This window comes from Rhinoderma darwinii, chromosome 3 (assembly GCF_050947455.1).
Source record: "Rhinoderma darwinii isolate aRhiDar2 chromosome 3, aRhiDar2.hap1, whole genome shotgun sequence".
NCBI lineage: Eukaryota > Metazoa > Chordata > Amphibia > Anura > Rhinodermatidae > Rhinoderma > Rhinoderma darwinii.
Window position 1 is genome coordinate 398,361,305 of NC_134689.1, and position 25,076 is coordinate 398,386,380.

At 45.5% G+C, this 25,076-nt stretch overlaps 1 protein-coding gene across 5 annotated transcripts in view; it reads left to right on the forward strand.

Moving 5' to 3' along the window:
* The first annotated feature begins 510 nt into the window (after positions 1–510).
* Positions 511–25,076, forward strand: part of ELAVL3 (ELAV like RNA binding protein 3) — a 53,789-nt gene continuing 29,223 nt past the window's right edge. For all 5 annotated transcript variants that reach the window (XM_075859057.1, XM_075859059.1, XM_075859060.1 and 2 more), the window contains exon 1: positions 511–1,018. In XM_075859057.1, the coding sequence (XP_075715172.1) occupies positions 1,010–1,018 (9 nt within the window). In that variant the 5' untranslated portion in view covers positions 511–1,009. The remainder of the gene's footprint in view (positions 1,019–25,076) is intronic.

Consider the following 25,076-nt stretch of genomic DNA (forward strand, 5'->3'; position numbering starts at 1 on the left):
AAGCCCTGCCACATCAGCTCTGCTACATCAGCGACACACATTTCACCATTCCACAGGCTGTAAAAGGGAATAAGATGGGACCAGAGCAATGGGCCGCAAGGAACGGGAGGCAACTGATAAATGGGAGATGTAGGAAAAGGAGGAAGGGCACAGAGGTATTGTACAGGAGAAAGATGCAGAGGAGGAGGAGAAGGATGATTGACACGAGGGTGACTTCCAGAGAAAGATCAGAAGCAGATACAAGGGATGGGGGCATTGAATTATAAAGCTGATGGATAGAGACATAGAAGAGCAGCTTGGCAGGTGTGACAGTCCCCTCCTCTATATCCCTCTACTCAGGGGGCCTGGAGCAAAGAAAAGGAGGAAAAAAAAAATCACAAGAAGAGAGGAGGGAGAGATCCATCATCTCCTCCTCCTTCCTCCCTCTCTTCTCACCCCCTTGCCAGCTCGCAGCCAATAACGGAGAGAGCTGCACCATCCTCAGTGCCATATATAAATGTGGAGAGGGGGATCAGACGTTCACATGAAGGGAGACTAAGGTGACGCTACTTTGGGATTAAGACATTACGAATAACATCAGACTCTTCCCTCTTCCCTTTCTCTCAATCCCTGTCTCCAAAATCTTGTGACCCCCCCCCTTCCTTTTCATTCCAGACAAAGACCCCCCCCCCCCCACACCCCAAACGGCCTGCACAGCACTTTTTTTCCTGCCTCATCAAGACCATTTTTCTATCTATAGATATATCTATTTTTGGATCTTTTTGAAATATTTTTGGAATTTTTTTCCTTTAGAAGAGGCTGGGGGAATAATTTTCATAGTGTTTGATTTTTTTAAAAGAAAATTCACGCTCCGGTTTCTTGTCTCGATCCCGTGACGGCCGCCGGGAGGGGGCAAGGGAGCGGCGGGGTGGGCAGGCGCACCTCGGACGCCAGAACGCTGAGAAAAGGAACCCGAAGGCAAGAGAGACGCAACCGAAAATCTACAGGATCCAACCTACGTTCCCTCAGCATGGTGACTGTAAGTACCGCCATCTTTTTTTTAAAATATATATATAAAAAATATGTGGTGAAGGGAAGGGTTAATAAGGAGGCTGCTAGGGTTATTTTTTTGCACTTTGCTAGCAGAGGAGGAGGAAGAAGAAGGTGCAGCGAAAGGTGGAGGGATGGAGAGAGAAATCCCAGGGGAGTCCCATCTGGGACTTGAATGCATCTTACAATGCAGCAATGAGAAGGACAGAAAATGGGGGAGGGAGAGTGGGGGTGTGTGTGTGAAAAGTATGCTGTGTGTGTCCTTGGTGCTCTAGGGTACGGATGGATGGATGGATGGATGGATGGATGGATGGATGGATGGATGGATGGATGGATGGATGGATGGATGGATGGATAGATAGATAGATAGATAGATATGAGATAGATAGATAGATAGATAGATAGATAGATAGATAGATAGATAGATAGATATGAGATAGATAGATAGATAGATAGATAGATAGATAGATAGATAGATAGATAGATAGATAGATAGATAGATAGATAGATAGATATTTGGAGGGGATGGGTGAGATGGGGTATAATAATGCAGACACTGCACAGACTGATACCACAAACACCCTGCCCAGTTGCAGCTGGTACCTACAGGAACATGGGGGTGGGGGTTCTTGAGAACAATAGAAGAGACATGGCAGTCACTGGGTGTGTGAGCACGCGTGTGCGTGTAGGCACGCCTGTATGAAGGATATGTACAGGGAACACTTATTATAATATTTATCCATATCTGATATATATCCATATCTTGATTAATACATGATTGGGATCTATACCTGCCCGACACACACTATAAAACATTGCTTTATACTCTCTGTCTCTCTCTCTCTCTATATATACTGTCTTATATATTATGCAGTATTATATACTCTTCCTTGTGTCCCATACTACTATACACCGGCTTGATGTACTGTATGTGCCACACACTCCTTACTGTATACATATATATCTATATCACACACTTCACTATATGTAATATGTTATCAGCCACACATCCCTTCCTACCTGCATATATGGAGCTTAATGTCACGTCCTGAATTGTGTATGGTTCCTGGTGTCACACGCTGGATTACATATATATACTGTGCCATGTGCTATCTATCTATCTATCTATCTATCTATCTATCTATCTATCTATCTATCTATCTATCTATCTATCTATCTATCTATCTATCTATCTTATCTCTCTCATATCAATCTATTTATCTATCTACACCGTCACACCATGATATATATATATATATGACCCTGTGTCCCCATCTACCCTTCTTACTTTATTATGTCTTGGGTCACACAATACTTTCGAACTACTGCCTTCCAGAAACATCCTACCCTATGTCACTTACTCCTGCCACATGTCATCCCACATGCTGCCTGATGTATATTGTCCTATGTTACATATAGCCTGGCATAATACTGTTTTATGCCACACACTTCTGCTTTCCTACACATGTCACATGTGCCCATTATATAATATCTATCACCTATCTATATATTTATCTGTCTATTTTATATCTATCTATCTCATATCTATCTATCTATCTATCTATCTATCTATCTATCTATCTATCTATCTATCTCGTATCTATCTATCTATCTATCTATCTATCTATCTATCTATCTATCTATCTATCTATCTATCTCGTATCTGTCTATCTATCTATCTATCTATCTATCTATCTATCTATCTAATCTATCTATCTTACAGAAGAGCGGCTGCTCCATAAATGCTACCCTATATCAATAGTATAGGTTGTCACCCATTTCCTGAGTCACTGCCCGTGACAGTCCACCTTATGTCACACACTGCCAGTGCCCGAGTCTGTGCCATGCATCCCTCTTCAAAGGCTCCATTCTCTAAAGAACCTCTCTCCCTCCTCCTCCCTGTTTTCTCTGCATTATCCGTCCCTTCCTAGTCCTTTCTCTGTCACACAATCCATCCTCTGTCTGGCACGTTCAGTTTTCACACCCTATAATTCATATACACTAACCCTACATTATCCCCGGACAGTACACATACAAATGTAGCCGAGCTGAATTTGTCATTTAACTCTATGTTAGTGGAAAGCGAGTTGAAGAGAATGGCGTAAGAGTACCTGCAGTCCAAGGGGGGACATATTATTTATTATCGTATATTTTTACGCGAGGGATAACACCAGGCCAAGACACATGGGTCTCATGTTCCCGACCAGTGCAGAAAATCATATATGAAAATGCTGTTTACGTGCAGGGATTAATATGTGAAGATGCTGTTTACGTGCGGTGATATTGAACATAGAGATTACATTGAAATAGAGGAGATGCGGAGGCTGTGCAATTGACAGAGAGATGGATGATAGAGACTCTAATGAGATTTGGAGAGAGACAGCGGAAGGAAGGCACTTATACCCAAGATGGAAGCAGATTGATGAGGAAGAAATTTGTGAGACACCGATGAGAAGGCAAGACAGGGAGATGAGGGGGGGGGGGGGAAATATGGTAAGGCGCAGTTTGTAGGCGGAGGTTGTCCCCACGATACATTGAGTGAGGCTGGGAGGGGGAACAGAGTCACGTAGATGGAATAAGAGGAAGATGGAAGGGACATAGAGATGGGTATAAAGGGGAATCTATCATGAGGTGCAGCAGGATGTGGAGGAGGGGTGAGATACCGAGTGAAAGAATAGAGGTGGACGCTGGGAAAAAAGCGGCAGCAAGGATGAAGTGAAGGACATTGGGAAGGAGAAGGGATGAAACTCAGCAGTTTAGCCAATGCTTCTAGGTCCATTTACTTCTGCCAAGGATATAATGTCGCTTGCCAACATGGCATAGACCATTGTATATACAGACAAAAACAGATTGAAAGCTTTGTGTGGTACAGACTTACACCTGGGTCTACATGATAAAGGAAAAAATATCCAAAATGACTCATAATAGCTCATTCTGTATATTGCAAAACAATGAGGAGGCTGAAAACATGGAGGCTCTTTATCTACACGTGTCAGAGACCATGTCGCATAGCTTCCCCCTTCAGTGTAAGCCAGAAGTGCTTCTGCTTGTGGAGGTGAATGTGGCACCCATTGCTACACCACACTTCCATGAAGTGCCAGTGCCCGGGAAGGGTATTGCATGTTCTGTAGAAATACATAGCTCCTAAAGCTCTAACAATCCTAAGGAAGAGGATATGCACAAATTAACAGCTAGTCTCCGATGGATGGGACAGTCCATTTGGGTACCGCTATGGGTCCCCCTTATACTCTTGGTGTAAACCATTTTTTTTGTGACTATCACACTTAATTAGCCTTGTAAATAACACACCTTCAATACAGTTCACTTTTGTTTACCCTTCCAAGACTTTTCTAGACCCAAGGCTTATCGCTGGGCATGTCTCTCATTAATATGTGGCACAGATCTGAAAACATTGCGTAAAAATGTTCATGCTGTTTCTATTATGAGGATATTTCTTCTTAAAGATAATGCTGATGGTTCTCAAAGATTCTAGCAATAAAGCTGGGATATGGCAATAGAAATGGTGGCACTGCCAATACACCCCAATCAAGGGTAACCTTGGGCAGATCATGTCAGTTCACTTTTCAAAATATATCTTAGCACTGAACAAAGAATTTAATAAACAATTGACTCTAGGATTGATTTTTTTAACTTGAGAGTAGAATTAGTGGCCCATTTGACTACATGGACGCCCTAAAAAGATGATTTGAGGGTGCAACTCAGACTGTCTTATATTTGAATGAGTATATGTGTGACACCCTGATCCTCTAATAGTACAAGTGGTCAATGAGGTTCACTGAAAAGACCTAAACTCCTCACTACTGACTGGAACTGCGTAGCATATGTGTGCTAGCCAAACTTCGGGGGCACTTTTAGTGGTATTTGGAGTTGAACTGATGTGTTAATGTAGACCATGGTGCCACCATGCTTTAACAGATAAACATTTATGGGCAATACATGAATGTATAAAAGTCGTGTGAAACTTTTGAATGTAGGGGTGGCCACCATGAATGGATTGGCCCCTGAGAAGGCTTCTGTTTCATGCGTAAGTAAAATGTCAGTAGATTACGTGAATCTGCCGGCACTCAACCGGTAGTCAACAATCATTAGATATTCTAATAAAGCAATTACAGACCAAATTGTTACTTTACAATATGGCTTCAAAGGGCCAACAATTATACAAGAAGGACAAAATGAGCGACTTAAATGGAACAGTTTTGTTTGGACTAATTAGCATTATTTTCCCCGTAATGAGGAGCGAGGCAAAATCGGTCTGCAAGCAAAGAGTCTTTTAATAACACTTTAAACCAGAGTAATCTGACCTATGAGTATCACTGCGGGCTTGATCATGCCATTTTCAGTGCCAAGCCATGTGTTTTCTTTACAGTACAAACTATGTGTGGCCCCTGCCCTGACCAGGGCAAGGCAGGTAGTTCTGGTGCTAGTTTAAATATGATAGCTGTCATTACTGGTAGGTTTATAATTATAATATATAATAATATATTATTATAGTACTTCATTATTTCATAATTGGTCTTCGACATCATTGGAGGTCATTGGCCTACCAAACAATATTTTGTCTCTTTTTCGCACACTATCCTCTTCCAACTCTGATGCCAACCTTCTTGAGTTGGTTTTCCATTTCGTCCATCCATTGATTCCCTGCTTGGCTCTTCTTTCTCCATTCTTCAGACTTTCCATCATTAATTTTCTTGCCAATTCAGGCCACTATTATGAACTCCTCATCCGTATGTAAGACCTTCTGTATGAAAAATCACCCTTCAATATCTCCACACAGCTCCAAAAACTCAAATTTGTTCCATCCCTAAATGTTGTGCTTTTTTCGAAGTCATTCATTTGTAAATTGCCTGAAGAAGGAGCCTGTGTGCTCTGAAAGCCGCATATAGAACTTTTATGGTTAGCCAATAAAGGTATCATACCTACTATACTTTTGTCTTTTTTGCACAAAAGTATTTGACTATACATATTCCATCCCTAAGAAAATTTTATTAAAAAGGGATATGATTGAGTATTGTCACTGCAGGGCAGTCTATCAATCTGACACCAAGTTTCTTGAGGTGGGTTTTGCCTTTCGTCCATCACTTGGTGGGACCTTCCCACTCCTTGTTTCATTTCATCACCTTCTCGATGATCTTCTTGGAAATTTGATCCTGCACTCTCCTCTATGGAACCATGGAAGTCTCCTGTTATGGTAACTTTCAAGTTTGGTTGGTCATACCATCTTGTTCTTTGTTGATTCTTATATGCCGTGTGGCACCAACTTGGCCAAACATTTTGCTTAAGCAGGTATATATAATTGTGTATAAAAATGTAGAACATCTCCTTGTCTGAGGCCTCATCGGAACTCCTATGACAACTCTACTAGTAGACTTTTTGACTTTTCGAGAAGGACAAGCTCTAATTTCAGAAGGTCTTTACCTATAATACGCCTGCCTCGAATCTAAAAATTACTGTGTACTGTTGTTGTATCAATGACATAGGTGACCCTACCTTCTGTCATCTTAAAACATGTTGCAAACATGAACAAATTAGATGTTAGAAAGTTTGTCTATTTTGGTCAACCAATTTTTAATGAAGCAAGTCCCCTGTGACTAGCTGCTGGGACCCCTGGCTATCAGCTGTTCATGCTGGTCAAGTGACTTGTCACCTGATGAAAATGTACATTCTTTCCATGGAAGTTAACAGGCCACCCATGTAATGCACAGTTGCACCAGGTCCTCCACTCTTGACAACCCCTCTCTTCTCTGGTTAATGTTGTGGGGGGGGTGGGTCTCAATTGGAGAACCACCTTTATTAACTATATGTGCCCTAATATGTTATATAAATATAAGTTGTCTAAAGAGGACAACTACTTTTTTTTAAATTGTGCGGGACTTCATAAATGTCCCACAAGTCGACTTGTAGTTAAGACTTTGTAATAGCTCAAGCCTGTCGATTACTTTCTTGGTGTTACATGACTGGTGGCATTCTTATTGGAGGAGATATATACTGAATTGCCACTTTGTTAGAGACACACTCATCTAGTAGCGTGTTAGCCTTTCATCTTAAAGAGACTCTGTCACCACATTATAAGTGCCCTGTAACGTCCGTGGTCGCTGACCACGAACTCCTTACATCCAGTCGACGCCCTTCTCTCAAGAGATGTCTGCATATACGGCCGTCCTGCTCCACAGTGACCACCAGGGAGCGCTCACAAGCTCAGTCCAGACTTGAGAAGCCAGAGCGCACGCATGTTGGTAGTTGAGCTGATTGCTTCAGAGCACCCTGTGCTATAAGAATGTCCCAGCCCCATCCTCCCACGCCTGAGCTTTATTGTGTATTCCTTGTCTGTCTATGTGATGGCCTCCTAGTGTGTTACCTGTACCTGTACCTGTTCCAGTTCCTGTTCCTAGCAGTCCATACCTTCCTGGTCGAGCACTGTGCTGTGCCAAAGTCGTGTCGTGCTGTATCCACGTCTGACCTGCTTCACCTTGCCTGACGTCTGCCTGCTGCCTAGTCCCCCCTGCTGCTGTCTGAGCTGCCACAGGTACCAAACTATAGTCTTTCACCTGCGCCCTGTTGGCCAGCTGCCTTACCGCCAAGTTGGTATGGCCCAGTGGGTCGACAGACCCTTCGTGACAGTCAGGCCATGGAACCCGCTGGTTGATCCAAGACCATGACGATGTCACAGGAGATGCGGCGGATATGCTGGACTTCCGGTCTGGACAGGACCAACTCCTCCAGGCTTTGAACATTCTCGTACGTCAGCAGGAGGCACGAGCTGCCGTTCCTCCTACTACACCTCCTGGCAGTGTTGATCCTCAGACTACACCTCCTGGCAGTGTCGACCCACGTTTTTCTTTGCCACTTCCGGACCACTATGATGGAGACGCAGGTACCTGTCATGGATTTTTGAACCAGTGCCAGATGCATTTCAGCCTGTATACTAGGACATTTTCATCTGACGGTGCAAGGGTCGCTTTCATCATCTCTCTCCTCACTGGCAAGGCTCTTGCATGGGCAAACTTTATCTGGGAGAGACAAGGACCAGAGATCCGTGACATCCAGGGCTTCCTCCGGACTTTTCGCATGGTGTTTGAGGAGCCTGGACGAGTCTCATCTGCAGCGGCTTCCTTGATTAAACTACACCAAGAAGACACCTCCGTGAGTGAGTACGCCATCCACTTCTGTACCTTGGCGGGAGAACTGTTATGGAACACTGAGGCCCTGGTGGCTGCATTCTGGCATGGACTGTCTCCTAAAATTAAGTACGAGCTTGCCGCTCGAGACCTGCCATCTACCCTGGATGACCTCATCCTTCTGTCCGCCCAGATTGATATGCGGATCCGAGAACGCCTACAAGAGGTTCGTCGGGAGGGAGGCCTTCCTAGTCTGGTCCCTACTGTGCAGCAACCCCTGCCGTCCTCAGATGTCGATCCTCCTAAGGAGTCTGTGATGATGGACCAGTGTAAGCTATCCACCCAGGAGAGACAACGCAGACTCACTTCGGGACCCTGTCTATATTGCGGCCTCGGTGGCCATCTTGTGCGCCTGTGTCCCCAAAGATCCCAAAGCCTAGGGTTGCTAGGAGAGGCAACCTTGGGTAAGAAAGGACTTCTGTCTAAATTGTCTATACCAGTGACCATAGTGTCCGGCGAGAGAACACATCAGGTCTCTGCGTATCTGGACTCTGGATCCGCTGCCAATTTCATCTGTAGAGACCTGGTGGATCTTCTTCAATTACCCACCACCCCCTGGAGAGGCCATTGACGGTTGCATCAGTGAATGGACCACCTCTGCCAGACCCAGTTATAGCTGTGACCAAGCCACTAAGGCTCCAAGTGGGAGCTCTTCACTCCAAACTCCTGTCGTTGTATGTCCTGTCCAAAGCCGTAGACCCGGTGTTGCTGGGCCTGCCTTGGCTCCGACTACATGCCCCAGTCCTGGACTGGAATTCTGGAGAGGTTCTCCAGTGTGGCCCTGAGTTTCAAAGCGGATGCCTGGTGCAGATTCGTTCGGCTCAGCCTTTGCTGCTTCGGTCATTGGCAGGATTGCCGAGTCATTATGCTGCATTTTCGGACGTCTTCAGCAAGAGGGAGGTGGAGACATTGCCTCCACATCGGGCGTATGACTGCCCTATCGAACTGATTCCTGGCGCATCCCTTCCTCGTGGTAGGGTATATCCTCTTTCCTTGCCAGAGACTCTGTCCATGTCCGCCTATGTGAAAGAGAACTTGGAGAGGGGCTACATACGGAAGTCTTCCTCCGCGGCAAGAGCCGGGTTCTTCTTCGTCAAAAAGAAGGATGGTTCTCTTTGTCCTTGTATTGACTACCGAAGTGTCAACCAGATCACTGCGAAAAATAAATATCTGTTGCCACTGATCTCAGAACTGTTTGATCGTATACGTGGTGCCAAGATTTTTTCCAAACTAGACCTGCGTGGTGCTTCCAACCTAGTCCGAATTCGCCAGGGTAATAAATTTAAGGCTGCATTTAACACCTGTGATGGACACTATGAATATCTAGTAATGCCCTTCGTCCTGTGTAATGCTCCCGCGGTCTTCCGGGAGTTTATTAATGACATTTTCCGTGACCTCCTCTATGTTTGTGTAGTAGTCTACCTTGATGACATCTTGATTATTTCTCCAGATCCTATGACGCATCAGAGACATGTCCGTCAAGTTTTGCTGCGGTTAAGGGAGAATCGTCTGTACGCTAAGTTGGAAAAGTGCACGTTTGAAAAAGATGCTCTACCCTTCCTGGGCTATATAATCTCGAATCAAGGTCTCGAGATGGATCCTGAAAAGGTAAAGTCTGTCCTGGAATGGCCACGCCCTCAAAGCTTGAGGACCATACAGCGCTTTCTGGGATTCACCAATTTTTACAGACAGTTTATTCCAAACTTCTCCTCACTGACTTCTCCTATCTCTAACCTCAATAAGAAGGGCATGAACGCCAAGGTGTGGACTCCTGAGGCAGAGTCCGCATTCAATAGCCTGAAGAGTGTCTTCACGTCAGCCTCTATCCTCCATCATCCGGATGTCTCTCTGCAGTTCTCGTTGGATAGGCTCCAAGGGCAAGTCTATGGTATGTGGATATTTTTCTGAGCTCTTCTCTTCTGCAGAACGCAACTACTCGATTGGGGATCGGGAGTTACTGGCCATCAAATTGGCTCTGGAGGAGTGGAGACATCTACTAGAGGGTGCAGCTCATCCCATCCTGATTTTTACAGACCACAAGAATCTGACCTACCTCCAGATGGCCCAAAGGCTGAACACTCGTCAGGCCAGATGCTCGCTGTTCTTTACCAGGTTCCAGTTTGAGCTCCATTTTCGCCCAGCCGACAAGAATGTGAGGGCCGATGCCTTGTCCAGGTCTTTTGAGACAGAAGACACCATGGAGATTCCACAGAACATCATTAATCCATCTTGCATGGTCTCTGTCAATCCCCTGCAGTTGTGCGCCTGGCTGACCGTGGAAGAATCCTCCGCTGGGGACACTCCTCTAGAGTGGCAGGTCACGCGGGGACCCGTAAGACTCGGGATCTGATTGCTCATCATTTCTGGTGGCCCACGCTGCCCAAGGACATTATGGACTTTGTTTCTTCCTGTTCTGTATGTGCAGCCAACAAGGTCTCTCTCTCCAGACCTGCTGGTCTGCTCCAGCCATTGCCTGTGCCCAATGTTCCCTGGCAGCATATAGCTATGGACTTTATCACTGACCTGCCTCGGTCTGTTGTATGCAGTACTGTCTGGGTGGTGGTGGATCGATTTTCGAAGGCCTGGCTGCCCTCCAGGAATATTCGACTGAGGGTGCCATCATACAAATTTGCTCCCAGGTTCCTCGGACCCTTTGAGATCCTACAGCAGATCAACCCTGTCACCTACAAGCTTCGGCTGCCTCCTACCCTCAAGATCCACAACTCCTTCCATGTCTCCCTCCTGAAACCGGTGGTTCTGAACCGCTTTACCAAGACTCCTTGCCCTACAGTTGCCTCCAGCGGTCCTTCAGACACCTTCGAGGTTAAGGAGATCCTGGACATTAAAAAAGTAAGAGGAAGAACCTTTTATTTAGTAGATTGGAAGGGGTTTGGCCCAGATGAGAGGTCCTGTGAGCCAGAAGAGAATCTCAATGCTCCTACCCACATTAAGAGGTTTCACTCTCATTCTGGTCCCAAGAGGAGGGGGCGTAAGAGGGGGGATACTGTAACATCCGTGGTCGCTGACCACGAACTCCTTCCATCCAGTCGACGCCCTTCTCTGCATATACGGCCGTCCTGTTCCACAGTGACCACCAGGGTGCGCTCGCAAGCTCAGTCCAGACTTGAGCTGCCAGAGCGCACGCATGTTGGTAGTTGAGCTGATTGCTTCAGAGCACCCTGGGCTATAAGAAGGTCCCAGCCCCATCCACCCACGCCTGAGCTTTGTTGTGTATTCCTTGTCTGTCTATGTGATGGCCTCCTAGTGTATTACCTGTACCTGTTCCTGTACCTGTTCCAGTTCCTGTTCCTAGCAGTCCATACCTTCCTGGTCGAGCACTATGCTGTGCCAAAGTCGTGTCGTGCTGTATCCACGTCTGACCTGCTTCACCTCGCCTGACGTCTGCCTGCTGCCTAGTCCCAGCTGAGCCTGCCCTGCTGCTGTCTGAGCTGCCACAGGTACCTATACGGACTATAGTCTTTCACCTGCGCCCTGTTGGCCAGCTGCCTTACCGCCAAGGTGGTACGGCCCAGTGGGTCCACAGACCCTTTGTGACATGCCCTATCTCCTACATAAGGAGATGGGCGCTGTAATGTAGGTGACAGCAGTGCTTTTAAAAACAATCTATTTTTACCACGTTATTATCGATTTTAGCTTTATGCTAATGAATTTCTTAATGCCCAACTGGGCGTGTTTTTACTTTAGACCAAGTGGGCGTTGTACAGCATCATACACTTCTCTCCATTCATGTACTCTGCACATAAGGATCCTGCTAGATCAGTATGTGCTGTCTTATACTGACACATTAACGTTACTGAAGTGTTTAGACAGTGAATAGACATTCCTTCCAGGATGGGATGTCTATTCACAATCCCGGCACTTCGTTAACGTTTCTGTGGTACTTACAGCAGAGCAAGCGTAATCTCGCTGTAACCTGTCATTTACAGCGTGATAAGCCCTGATGTTCACATGTCCTTCGACAAGTATCAGAGGACCTAGGGTGTACGGGAAAACATTCCCCGCACCATTACTCCACCTCCACCAGCCTGAACTGTTAACATCTGACAGGAAGGGTTCAGCGATTCATGCTGATTTTGCCAAATTCTGACCCTCCCATCAGTAGGGTGCCACAGAAATCTTGATTTATCTGACCAGGCGATGTTTTTCCACAGCTCAGTGGTATAATTTTTGGGCTGTTTTGCCCACTGGAGTCTTGCCTTTCTTGTTTGCTGTTTCAGACCATCCGTGTTAAGGAATTACGAGTTGCGTCTTCGGACATGTTAATTGGACACCAGCATTGTATTCGGCTGCAATTTGCTTGACTGTGCAGCACCTGTAAGATTTGTGACATCCTCCTCTGACCCCTTTCATCAACAAGTTGTTAACGTCTACAGGATCCCCTTTCGCTAGATGTTTTTCCTCTACACCATTCCCGGTATACTCTTAACACTGTTACATGAGAAGGTTTGCTGTTTTCGAAATACTAATCCTGGCTTCTCTAGCACCGATAGCATGCCTCGCTCCAAGTCGCTTAGATCGTTACATTTTCCCATTCTAATGTGGGTTCACACTGAAAACGATCCACGGAAAATTTGATCATTTGATTTTATGCTACACTTCGGGGTCACGTGTCTAATTTCCACACAGGGAAGCTCCGTTTGTGAAAGGGCCAGGTCTAATAAAATGGCCATTCAGTGTACTTGCAATAGTGGTACATATAAAAAAAATGGTGCAGTGCATTCATAAATGTGGCTCATGTATTGAATACCGTATTTTTTTGTGTTATTGCGCCATTTTTGTTGTATGTATAATGATGAGACAGGGTTATGGGAGTTGGTGACTTTTCTAGCAGAAGCTGCAGGGTTCGGTGTGATATATTTGTCTCTGCACCTGCATGCAGGCACAACCTCTGACAGGAGCCTCTTTCCTGCAGTCATTATAGTGTATTTGTGCGGCTTTGTTCAGATCTGCTCCGTCCCCCTCCTCGCTGTCTCCTCTCTATTCATAGATGCCTACACAGGAGGAGAGGGAGAGCATCTATTTTTGTGAGATGATCTTATACACCTGGGTTATTTTTATACAGTGAGATCTCTGTGCATTCACCTGAAAGACTCAAACTGTGTAGGCTGCATCACATCTTGTCACCCAGCTCATACACATTTTATTATCACACGTCCGGGGCCTCTATTACTAGTATTCACCATCACTGATACACACACAGTGCACACAGAGGCGTCTTATGGGCCCCAGAGCAACTGGAGGCCCCCTGCTTGTTGCTCAGATGCGTGGGTCCCAATGGCGTTGCTAGGGTCTATAAAGAAGTATGATTTGTCCCACCCCCCAAAAACATAATACCAATAAAATATGTATATATATCATCTCACAAACAGCTTAGCTATAATACAATTTTCTGTGTATAATAATATACCTCTAAATTATACAGTCATAAAGTGACCAAATGATACCACTATCCACTATACAAAAGAACAAATATCACCATAGTGTAATTTAACAAAACCCAGTATACCAAGGCCAATATTACCAATAAAACCAGTATACAAGGCACAAACAATACCTCCACAACATGACCACATATTATCACCACATAGTGACTGAATAATACCACGATAATGTTACTAAATAATACCTCCACACCATGACCACATATTATCACCAAATAATGACTGAATAATACCACTATACTGGTACTGAATAATACCTCCACATCATGACCACATATTATCACCAAATAGTGAGTGAATAATACCCCCATACTGTTACCTAATAATACCTCCACACCATGACCACATATTACCACCACAATGTGACTGAATAATACCACCATACTGTTACTGAATATTACTACCACATCATGGCTACAATAATACTACATTACTATAACAATACTACATTACTATAACAATACCATATTACTATAACAATACTGCATTACTATAACAATACTGCATTACTATAATAATACTACATTACTATAACAATACCATATTACTATAACAATACTGCATTACTATAATAATACTACATTACTATAACAATACTGCATTACTATAATAATACTACATTACTATAACAATACTGCATTACTATAATAATACTACATTACTATAACAATACCATATTACTATAACAATACTGCATTACTATAACAATACTGCATTACTATAATAATACTACATTACTATAACAATACTGCATTACTATAATAATACTACATTACTATAACAATACTACATTACTATAACAATACCATATTACTATAACAATACTGCATTACTATAACAATACTGCATTACTATAACAATACTACATTACTATAACAATACTACACTACTATAATACTACTATATTACTATAATACTACTACATTACTATAATAGTAGCGCCAGGTTTAAACTTAATGGAAATTTGCACGTTTTCTCCACGTGCTTATTTTAACAATCCAGTTTTCCAGTTTAAGCTTCGCTAAATGCAGCCCGGCGGCTCAGTTGGCAGCGTTTGGCAGACACACAAATGTCAAGATTGGTCGGCCCGTTTTTAGATAGTGCCAGAGTGCCCTCTGTAGATAATACCACAGTGCCCTCTGTAGATAATGCCAGACACGCACACCCATAGATAATGCCATAGTGCCCTCTGTAGTTACTGCCAGTGCCCTCTGTAGATAATGCCACAGTACCCTCTCTAGATACTGCCACAGTGCCCTCTCTAGATACTGCCACAGGGCCATCTGTAGATAATGCCACACGCCCCTTGTAGATAGTGCCACACCCCCCCCCCCCCCCAGTAGATAGCTCCATTGGGTCTCTCTCTAGGAGTGGAATCCCCAGCCAGACCCTTGTCAACACTTTGGCCGGGGATTCGTCTGCTGGAGGAGCCCCTGATGTCACTGTCCATAAACAGTGATCTCTGGGGATCCTCCTGGACCGGAATGTGATGTCAGGGACAACCCTAGAGCCAGTGTCCCAGACCAGAGCACTAGTATAGGCTCTGCTCCAGAACTCTGGGGGAGCCCCTGACATCAGTGTCCATATATGGACAGTGATGTCAGGGGCTTGCGCAGAGCTGGAGTCTCGGAGCAGAGCCGCTTCTAGAACTCGGCCTGGGATTCCAGCTCTGTGATTCCAGTGATGTCAGATGCAACCTCAGAGCTGGAGTCCCGGGCAGAGCACTAGTAGCGCTCTGCCTGGGACTCCAGCTCTGCTCCTAACATCACTCCTGTCCATATATGCACAGTGATGTCAGGGGCAACACCAGAGCCGGAGTCCCGGGCAGAGTGCTGCTAGCGCTCTGGTCTGGGGAAGCCCCTGTCAGGGGATTCGACAGAGTCTCGGAGCAAAGCATGAAGCCCCAGACATCACAGTCCATATATGGACAGTAATGTCAGGGGATTCCAGAGTTCCAGAGCAGAGCCTATACTAGCGTTCTGCCCGGGACTCCGGCACTGGGGAAGCCCCTGACATCGCTGTCCATATAGAGTCCCATAGCAAAGCCTATACTAGCAGCTCTGTGTCCCTGCAGGCCTCAGATAATAACCTCAGGGGCGGCATGCCCCATAACCATACATTACCACTAGGGCCGCCATTAGGGGGGTATTAGGGGTACTACTGTAGGGGGCCCGGCCAAACTTAATTGAAATGGGGGCCCGGCAACTGCCGCGACTTGCCTTTGGTAGAAAAAAACAGGCCCCTGCAACGGGGCCTGTTCTTTTCACCAAAGCAATGTCGTGAGCTGCGGGCCCCCCTCTCGTCAAACACCGCCGTGAGCTGCGGGCCCCCCCTCTCATCTAACACCGCCGCGAAACACCGCTCGCGAACGACCGCAAGTGCGCACCGGCGCGCTCGTTACCGCTTACGCGCGAACGACCGGGCACGCCGGAAAGCAACCCGCTCGTGCCTGCCGCCAAGAGGGATGCGGTGCGCACGCACCAACAGCGGCGCACAGTCTAATTACCTGCTGGCCCGCCTCCGACTCCGCCTCCTCGTCCTCCTCCTCCGCCTCCTCGTCCTCCTCCTCCTCGGCCTCCTCGTCCAGCGCCTCCTCGTCCGACTCCGCCTCCTCCTCCTTCTCCAGAGCGTAGCTGCGTAAGGAGAGGGGGAGGAGTCCAGTTCTTGCGCGGCGGCAGGAGTTCTTCGATCCCCGCCATTTTCTGGAGCCTGGAGGTGAAGGACGACATCTGGACAGAAGACATCGCCTGAAGAGGACTGGAGTGGGAGCAGCTCTTCTGACACGGTGAGCAAAATGTCTCAAAGTGCTGTTTATGTATGGCCCTGTTCACACAGAGTATTTTGCAGGCCGAAAAAATCTGCCTCAAAATTCCTTAAAGAATTTTGAGGTAGATTTTGATCTGCCCACACTATCTTGCCGTGTTTTTTGTTGCGTTTTTTGCCCGCGGCGATTGAGGACAGCAGACAAAAAACGCAGCGAAAAATGCATTTTCTGCCTCCCATTGAATTCGATGGGAGGTCAGAGGCGGAACCGCGGCAAGAAAGAACGTGCTGCTTTTTCTTTTTTCCGCGACCGGCTCCCATTGATTTCAGATTAAATCAATGGGAGGCGGTTTTGGAAGTTGTTTGGTGCTGATTCTGACGCAGTGTCCGAGTCAATATCAAGGGCCAAAAACTCTGTGAACTGGGCCTTATTGTTAGGGCTTATTCAGATGAACGTGTAATACGTCCGTGCAACGTGCGTGATTTTCACGCGCCTCGCACGGACCTATGTTACTCTATGGGGCCGTGCAGACTGTCTGTGATTTTCACGCAGCGTGTGTCCGTGTGTCCGCTGCGTAAAACTCACGACATGTCCGATATTTGTGCATTGTTCGCGCATCACGCACCCATTGAAGTCAATGGGTGCGTGAAAATCACGCCCAGCACTTCCGCAGCAGTATAAACTATGAATGAAAACAGAAAAGCACCACATGCTACAAACATACAAACAGAGTGTCATAATGATGGCGGCTGCGCGAAAATCACGCAGCCGCGCATCATACGCTGCTGACACACGGAGCTGTTATGGACCTTTTGCATGCACAAAATACCACGTTTTTGCGCACGCAAAAAGCACACGCTCGTGTAAATCCGGCCTTAGGGTAGGAACACACTAGGCATGAACACTGCAGATTTTATGCAACACATTTTATTGTGGAAAATCCGCAGCGTATCACAGTCGCAGCAGAGTGGATGAGATTTGAACAAATCTCATTCACACGCTGTAAAAAAAGTGACCTGCAGTGTGGCTTTTGGCTTTTTAAGCTGCAGCATGTCAATGTATTCTGTGGAATCGCTGCTCCTCTGTTGCGGAAATGCTGCGGTTCTGCCGCAAAAATCACAAATGAGAAAAAAAAAAGGTACTTTTTTTACATTTATAAAAAAGTTTAGACTTACCCCGGCCGTAGTCCTGGTGACGCGATCCTCTATTCTTAGCGCAGCCCGGCCTCCTGTCATGACGTTTCATCCCATGTGACTGCTGCAGCGGTCACATGGTCTACAGCGTCATCCCAGGAGGCGGGGCTACGTTCAGAAGAGAGAGATGCGTCACCTAAACTACGGCCGGGGTAAGTCTAAACTTTTTTTTCCCTGCAGGATTCCCGCAGCGGACATGCCTCACGAAACCTGCGCCACTATTTGGTGCGGTTTTGCTGTCGGAATTCCCTGCGGCTACCGGGGCGGATAAGCTGTGTAGTTTTACTCAGCATATCCGCCTAGTGTGTTCCTTATGATGTCGCTCCTGGAGCTGCTGCCGGTCTCTAAATAGGCAGTTGGTCCAGTAGAATTTGGAATTATTTTTTTTTGTGAACCAGCTTAAAAAATACAAAACTTTTGTGTCAGGGCCTGTTCACATCACCATTCGCTTCCGTTTCGGGGTTCCGTCTGAGGTTTCTGTCGGGTGAATTCCGCAACGGAAAGTGAAAGTGACAGCACAGCTTCCGTTTCAGTCACCATTGATCTCAATGGTGACGGAAACATCGCTAATGGTTTCCGTTCGTCACCGTTCCGGCAGGTTTTCGGACGGAATCAATAGCGTAGTCGACTGCGGGCAATAAAATGTGTTGCATAAAATCTGCAGTGTTCATGCCTAGCGTGTTCCTACCCTAAGGCCGGATTTACACGAGCGTGTGCTTTTTGCGTGCGCAAAAACGTGGCGTTTTGCGCATGCAAAAGGTCCATAACAGCTACGTGTGTCAGCAGCGTATGATGCGCGGCTGCGTGATTTTCGCGCAACCGCCATCATTATGACACTCTGTTTGTATGTTTGTAGCACGTGGTGCTTTTCTGTTTTCATTCATAGTTTATACTGCTGCGGAAGTGCTGGGCGTGATTTTCACGCACCCATTGACTTCAATGGGTGCGTGATGCGCGAACAATGCACAAATATCGGACATGTCGTGAGTTTTACGCAGCGGACACACGCTGCGTGAAAATCACTGACAGTGTGCACGGCCCCATAGAGTAACACAGGTCCGTGCGAGGCGCGTGAAAATCACTGACAGTCTGAACGGCCCCATAGAGTAACATAGGTCCGTGCGAGGCGCGTGAAACTCACTGACAGTCTGCACGGCCCCATAGGGTAACATAGGTCCGTGCGAGGCGCCTGAAAATCACGCACGTTGCACGGATGTATTACACGTTCGTCTGAATAAGCCCTAACAATTGGGCCCAGTTCACAGAGTTTTTGGGCCTTGATATTGACTCGGACACTGCGTCAGATTCAGCACCAAAGAACTTCCAAAACCGCCTCCCATTGATTTAATCTGAAATCAATGGGAGCCAGTCGCGGAAAAAAGAAAAAGAAGCACGTCCTTTCTTGCCGCGGTTCTGCCTCTGACCTCCCATCGAAATCAATGGGAGGCAGAAAATGCAATTTCCCTGCGTTTTTTGTCTGCTGTCCTCAATCCCCGCGGGCAAAAAACGCGGCAAGATAGTGTGGGCAGGTCAAAATCTGCCTCAAAATTCGGTGCGCGGTTCCAGCCGGTCGCGGGTGCGCATGCGCGGGAGTTTGCAGGTGCGCACGATCGGTCGCACGGGCAGCAGTGTTTGACGGCCCCCATGACAACCCCCATGCTACCCAGGGCCGCCATCAGGGGGGCATTATGGGTACTGATGTGAGAGGCCCGGCCAAACCTAATTGAAAGGGGGGCCCGCAGCTCACGACATTCTTTTGGTGAAAAAAAGGGGCCCCATTGCAGGGGCCTGTTTTTTTTCTACCAAAGGCAAGTCGCGGCAGTTGCCGGGCCCCCCTTTCAATTAGGTTTGGCCGGGCCTCTCACATCAGTACCCATAATACCCCCCCCCTGATGGCGGCCCTGGGTAGCATGATATAGTGCTGGACGGAGTACCGTTAACAGGCAGTGCCACGGTAGGGGGGCCCAGAAAATTTAGCTGTAGGGGGCCTTGAAATTCCTGATGGCGGCCCTGATTACCACTACATAGTGACTGAAAAATTCCACTATACGGTTACTGAATAATACCTCCACACCATAACCACATAATACCACCACATAGTGACTAAATAATATTACCATACTGTTACTGAATAATACCTCCAGATCATGACCACATATTACCACCACATAGTAACTGAATAATACCACCATACTGTTACTGAATAATACCTCCACACCATGACCACATATTACCACCACATAGTAACTGAATAATACCACCATACTGTTACTGAATAATACCTCAACACAATGACCACATATTACCATAACATAGTGTCTGAATAATACCACCATACCGTTACTGAATACTACCTCCATATCATAACCACATATTACAACAACATAGTGACTGAATAATACCACCATACTGTTACTGAATAATACAGCCACACCATAACCACATATTACCACCATACTGTTACTGAATAATACCTCCATATCATAACCACATATTACAACAACATAGTGACTGAATAATACCACCATACTGTTACTGAATAATACTGCCACACTATGACCACACATTACCACAACATAGTGACTGAATAATACCACCATACTGTTACTGAATAATACTGCCACACTATGACCACACATTACCACAACATAGTGTCTGAATAATACCACCATACTGTTACTGAATAATACTGCCACACTATGACCACACATTACCACAACATAGTGTCTGAATAATACCACCATACTGTTACTGAATAATACAGCCACACCATGACCACATATTACCACCATACTGTTACCGAATAATACGTTCACACCATGACCACATAGTGATTGAATAGTAGTACCATACTTTTACTGAATAATACCTCCACACCATGACCACATATTACCACCACATAGTGACCAAATAATACCTCCACACTGTTCCTGAATAATACCTCCACACTATGACAACATATTACCACCACATAGTGATTGAATAATACCACCATACAGTTACGGAATAAGACCGCTACACCATGACCACATATTACCAGAACTACATAGTTACTGAATAATACCACCATAGAGTTATTCCATAAAAAAAAACCACTATACTAAGATTATATTACCACCATAAACTAACCAGTTAAAGATACCAGTTTTACACAGGAGCTCTGCAAACTATATAAGTGAATATAATACAATTGAATCCAGTGGCTAACAGGTGATTACTACTCGGACACTTTCCATTTTCTACTTTATGCGGCCCATGGCGACTTGTCCCGACCAGGACCTACCTCTGCAGAATTCAAAGCACAACCCTCTAGTCAAATTTCCCATTAATAGTGGTCTAGACAGTCATACTGCCCTCTTGGCGCCCCCACAGTAATAGTACCCCTCCAAGAGTAAAATTGCCTCCTTTAAGCCCTTCACAGTAATAGTGGGCCTTTTAGTGCCTCAAAGTTATAGTGCCCTCAAACAGTAATTGTGCCGTTTTGTGGTCTTTACACAGTAATGCCTCTTTGTGTGCCACCACAGTAGTAATGTCCCCCTCTGTGCCCCATAACAATAGTAGTCCTCTTTTCTGCCCCCAAATAGTAGTTAGTAGTACCCATATATGAATTAAGTGCCCCCATATAGTAGTTGTCCTCTTTTGTCCCCATATAATAGTTTATCTTTTTTGTGCCCCCATGGTAGTTAGGTGACCCGATATTGTAGTTAGGTCCCCATATAGTAGATAGGTGCCCTGATAGGGTAGCTAGGTCCCCCATATAGTAGTTATGCCCCTCCCATACTGTAGTTAGGTCCCCCCATATAGTATTAAGGTCCCCCCATATGGTAGTCAGATCTTCCCATATAGTAGTTACTGTAGGTGTCCCCATATAGTGGTTAGGTTCCCCTCACCCATTTATAATGCCCCTTCACACCAATAAAAAAAAAAAATGGAAACTCACCCAACCCATTTTCTTTGACGAGCTGCTGGGTCTTCTGCCTGCTTCCCTCACGGGCGGCTCGCTGCAGTGACGTCATAACGCCGCCTGCACTGTGACGTCAGGCTGACATAGGCTACAGTCCTAAAACAGCCTGTGCCATACAAGAGTAAGTGGCGGGGCAGAGAGACAATGACTCTCCGCTCCACCATAGTAAGCGGCGCTCGCTCGGGGTCCTAAAGCTACTGGCAGGCTCCCTTGCCCTTTAGGCACCAGTAAGTTCAGGCGGGCCTGTGGGCCCCTAGCCTTTGGGGCCTGGTTGCAGTAGCAACTACTGCGACACTTAAAGAACGTCACTGAGTGCACATATCCTCATATAGTACTGAACTATGACATGTAGTGGACTATACTATCACATTGGCCAACTCTACCACTACATACACTACTACACCATTGTGTCACATTGATACTACAGCTACAGCATATTCTCCTCACAATACTTTTACACTATGACATGTATACACAGCACAGGTACAGTACACACATCTCCTACTTACACTACTACTACTACACCATGACAGGTATACACAGCACAGGTACAGTGCACAGATCTCCTGCTCATACTACTACTACACCATGACAGGTATACACAGCACAGGTACAGTGCACAGATCTCCTGCTCATACTACTACTACTACTACTACTACTACTACTACTACTACGTGAAAGCTATACACAGCACAGGTACAGTGAAAATATCTCCTGCTCATACTACTCATAATACTACGACATCCCCTACTCACCCTCCCCAGAGCCTTAATTTTATATAATCAACTTGCATGGTTCCTTGTGCAATCTTCTCATGCATCTTGGTGTCAGAGTGGGACCTAAACAAGTCTGTGTAGCATGGAGAGGCAGTCTATAGCAGAGCAGCAGATAGAACTTCCTGTAACCACTTATGAGCATATGGCTACATATCGAAAAATAGTGGTCCTCACAAAGGTAATCAAGCATTTGTTATGTAAGCTGAACCCACAGTCCCTGCAGAATGCACTAAGCAGGGCTTTTAGAAGGAATGTCATACTAATAATACTATGTGTTACTGCAGAAATTTCCCATGTTGTAGGAAAACCAGGCAGTGCAAAACTGGTACAGATGGTTTTGTACATTCCAGCATGCAAAATGTAGGATCGTGGGGGTATGGTATGGTATGGTATGGTCTTGGGGTCTGTACCACTAACAGCCCCATTACTGGTTGATTCTGTCTATGCTATAGTCATGATTGATGGAGTAGAAGTTACTTCACAGCAGAAAAATCCAATGGTAGTGGCCATACACGTTATGACGATGATCTGATTGGAAAAGTCAACCATTAATGGCCCCCATCAAAGACATAACTTGAAGCTCCTGGGCCTTAATGCAAAATCTGTTACAGGTCCCCTTAACTAACGCATGTCATTTATAATACTGGACCAGGAATCAGGTGTGATCGCTACTTCTGCACCCCCTATATTATATAGGTTACTGGAGCAATCAGCTCTAATCCATGGAAATCGGCTCCTTCAAAAATTTTCTCAACCATTAGTGATCATAATCGGAGCTATTATGTCATTATTCCAAATCCATATGGCGCAATGCAAGTGTAAGATATATTGCCACCATAACAACAATTTTCCAATTGTTCCTATCATGAAAAAACAAAATGTACGTGTCCCAATAGCAAAAGCATATCAGAATGCTTGTCAGATAGGGACCAAATTGTCCCGTGTCCCAAGAAGTCCAAACAATATTGAATGCTAAAAGTAGTATCCCTTGGAGATACTAGAGAGATCTCGTTACGTCCGTGTTTATATTAGAAACACTGAGTTACTGTATCTTGAAGGTCGACATCTTAAAGATGGTTCTGCTTAAACCTCTTGGTGGACCGCTAATGCGTGGGCACCACTCCAGGACTGAGTCAGCCATTCTTGAGGTCCCTGCTGCCGGACTGATATATATGTATATTTATACATCATACACATCTTTAGCCAATATTCATGGGTTATAGATGCTTGGCCGCCCAGGTCAATCAGTTGGACTTGTCTAGATCTCTCAGATAAGGTTGGAATATGGTCCCGAATAGAGCTCAATGTGATCGTTCTACAATGACACATTTTTTAATGCTCTATGATGATTCTTGGCATTGTCTTTGAGATCATTGCCCCTTACGGGCCATATGTACAAACGAGATCTGGTTATTTGACCATGCTCCTGTAGAAACTAATTGGCTCAGGAACAGACAAAATGATTAAAAGGTATGGGAGTCCACCACCATTTTAATATAAATTAAAAGTCAACTTTTGGCCTTTGTCCTGGGGCCTGCATATAGTCTTGCCTCTTCTCTTGTCAAATGACAGGTGTTTCTTACACTCCACATACATAAAGTCAAAAACTGTGTGATCACTGTAAAGTGCTGGGTATCATGGGCTAACTCGGAAAACACAGCAAAGAAGCCAAGGACAAGTTATATAATCCAACAGACACCAGGAACTAGGACACAAAACCACTGGACAAACACAAGAGAAACTGGCACATCTGTGAAGGTTCTTCCAGGGAACTCTTGGTAGATCAGATCAAGAAGAGAATAGGTCCTACATACAGCTCCTGTATGACTTCTTGTATTTGCCCCTGAAATGGTTGAGGCTGGTAGGCCATTTTTGGCCATTAATTGGTGATTATTGGGTATTCTTGGGCTTGTCGGCTTAGGACAAACCTCCATATGTGAAGATGAGCAGCCCCACTTTTCAATGGAAGTGCCAAAATTTCAAATTAGGACAGGAAGTGACGGGAAGAGGGATGCAATGGTGAAGGAACATGAATGTGCGGGAACGTCTCCAGTAAAAACAGGACTGGGAGCGTACCGTTCTTGAGTTCCTACCTTCCACATATCTGACTGAAAATATCAGACTTTAACCTCTAGTGGCTCAAAGCCTCGACATCTATCTCCACGCTGGAGGTCGGGGAATACGAAATTCCAATAACATGCAGCCAATCACCGGTGAAAAAAACCTGTATAATGAGAAATTGCGTTATCATTTAGCCGTATTGTTACTGACATCTCTCTTTCAGCTTTATCATTTTCTCTCAAGGAGGAGATGAAGGGGTTATAGCCGAGCATGTTTATAGCAGGACTTGCAGTTTCTCCATAGGATGCTCAGTTTCTATGACAACAGGGCCAGTAGGCCTTGGGCCTATATTCCAGGCCTAGCGAGACAGATGTCTGCAAAGCAATTGCAGGGGGTGGCTAATAATAAAAGGCTTTGCCGCAAGACCGGGCCTGTGCGTACCTGCCTGTGAAGATTGAGGCACATCGAATTAAGCGTAGGGGATGGAGAATACAGAGAGGATTAAATATACTGTACAAATAATATGGAAGATGGACCTTAAAGGGCATTTCCACCTTAGATTTGAAAATTACCAGGAAATTCTAGTCCATTAGATGTTTTCTTCTATCAAGTTAGCAAAAATTCGAGC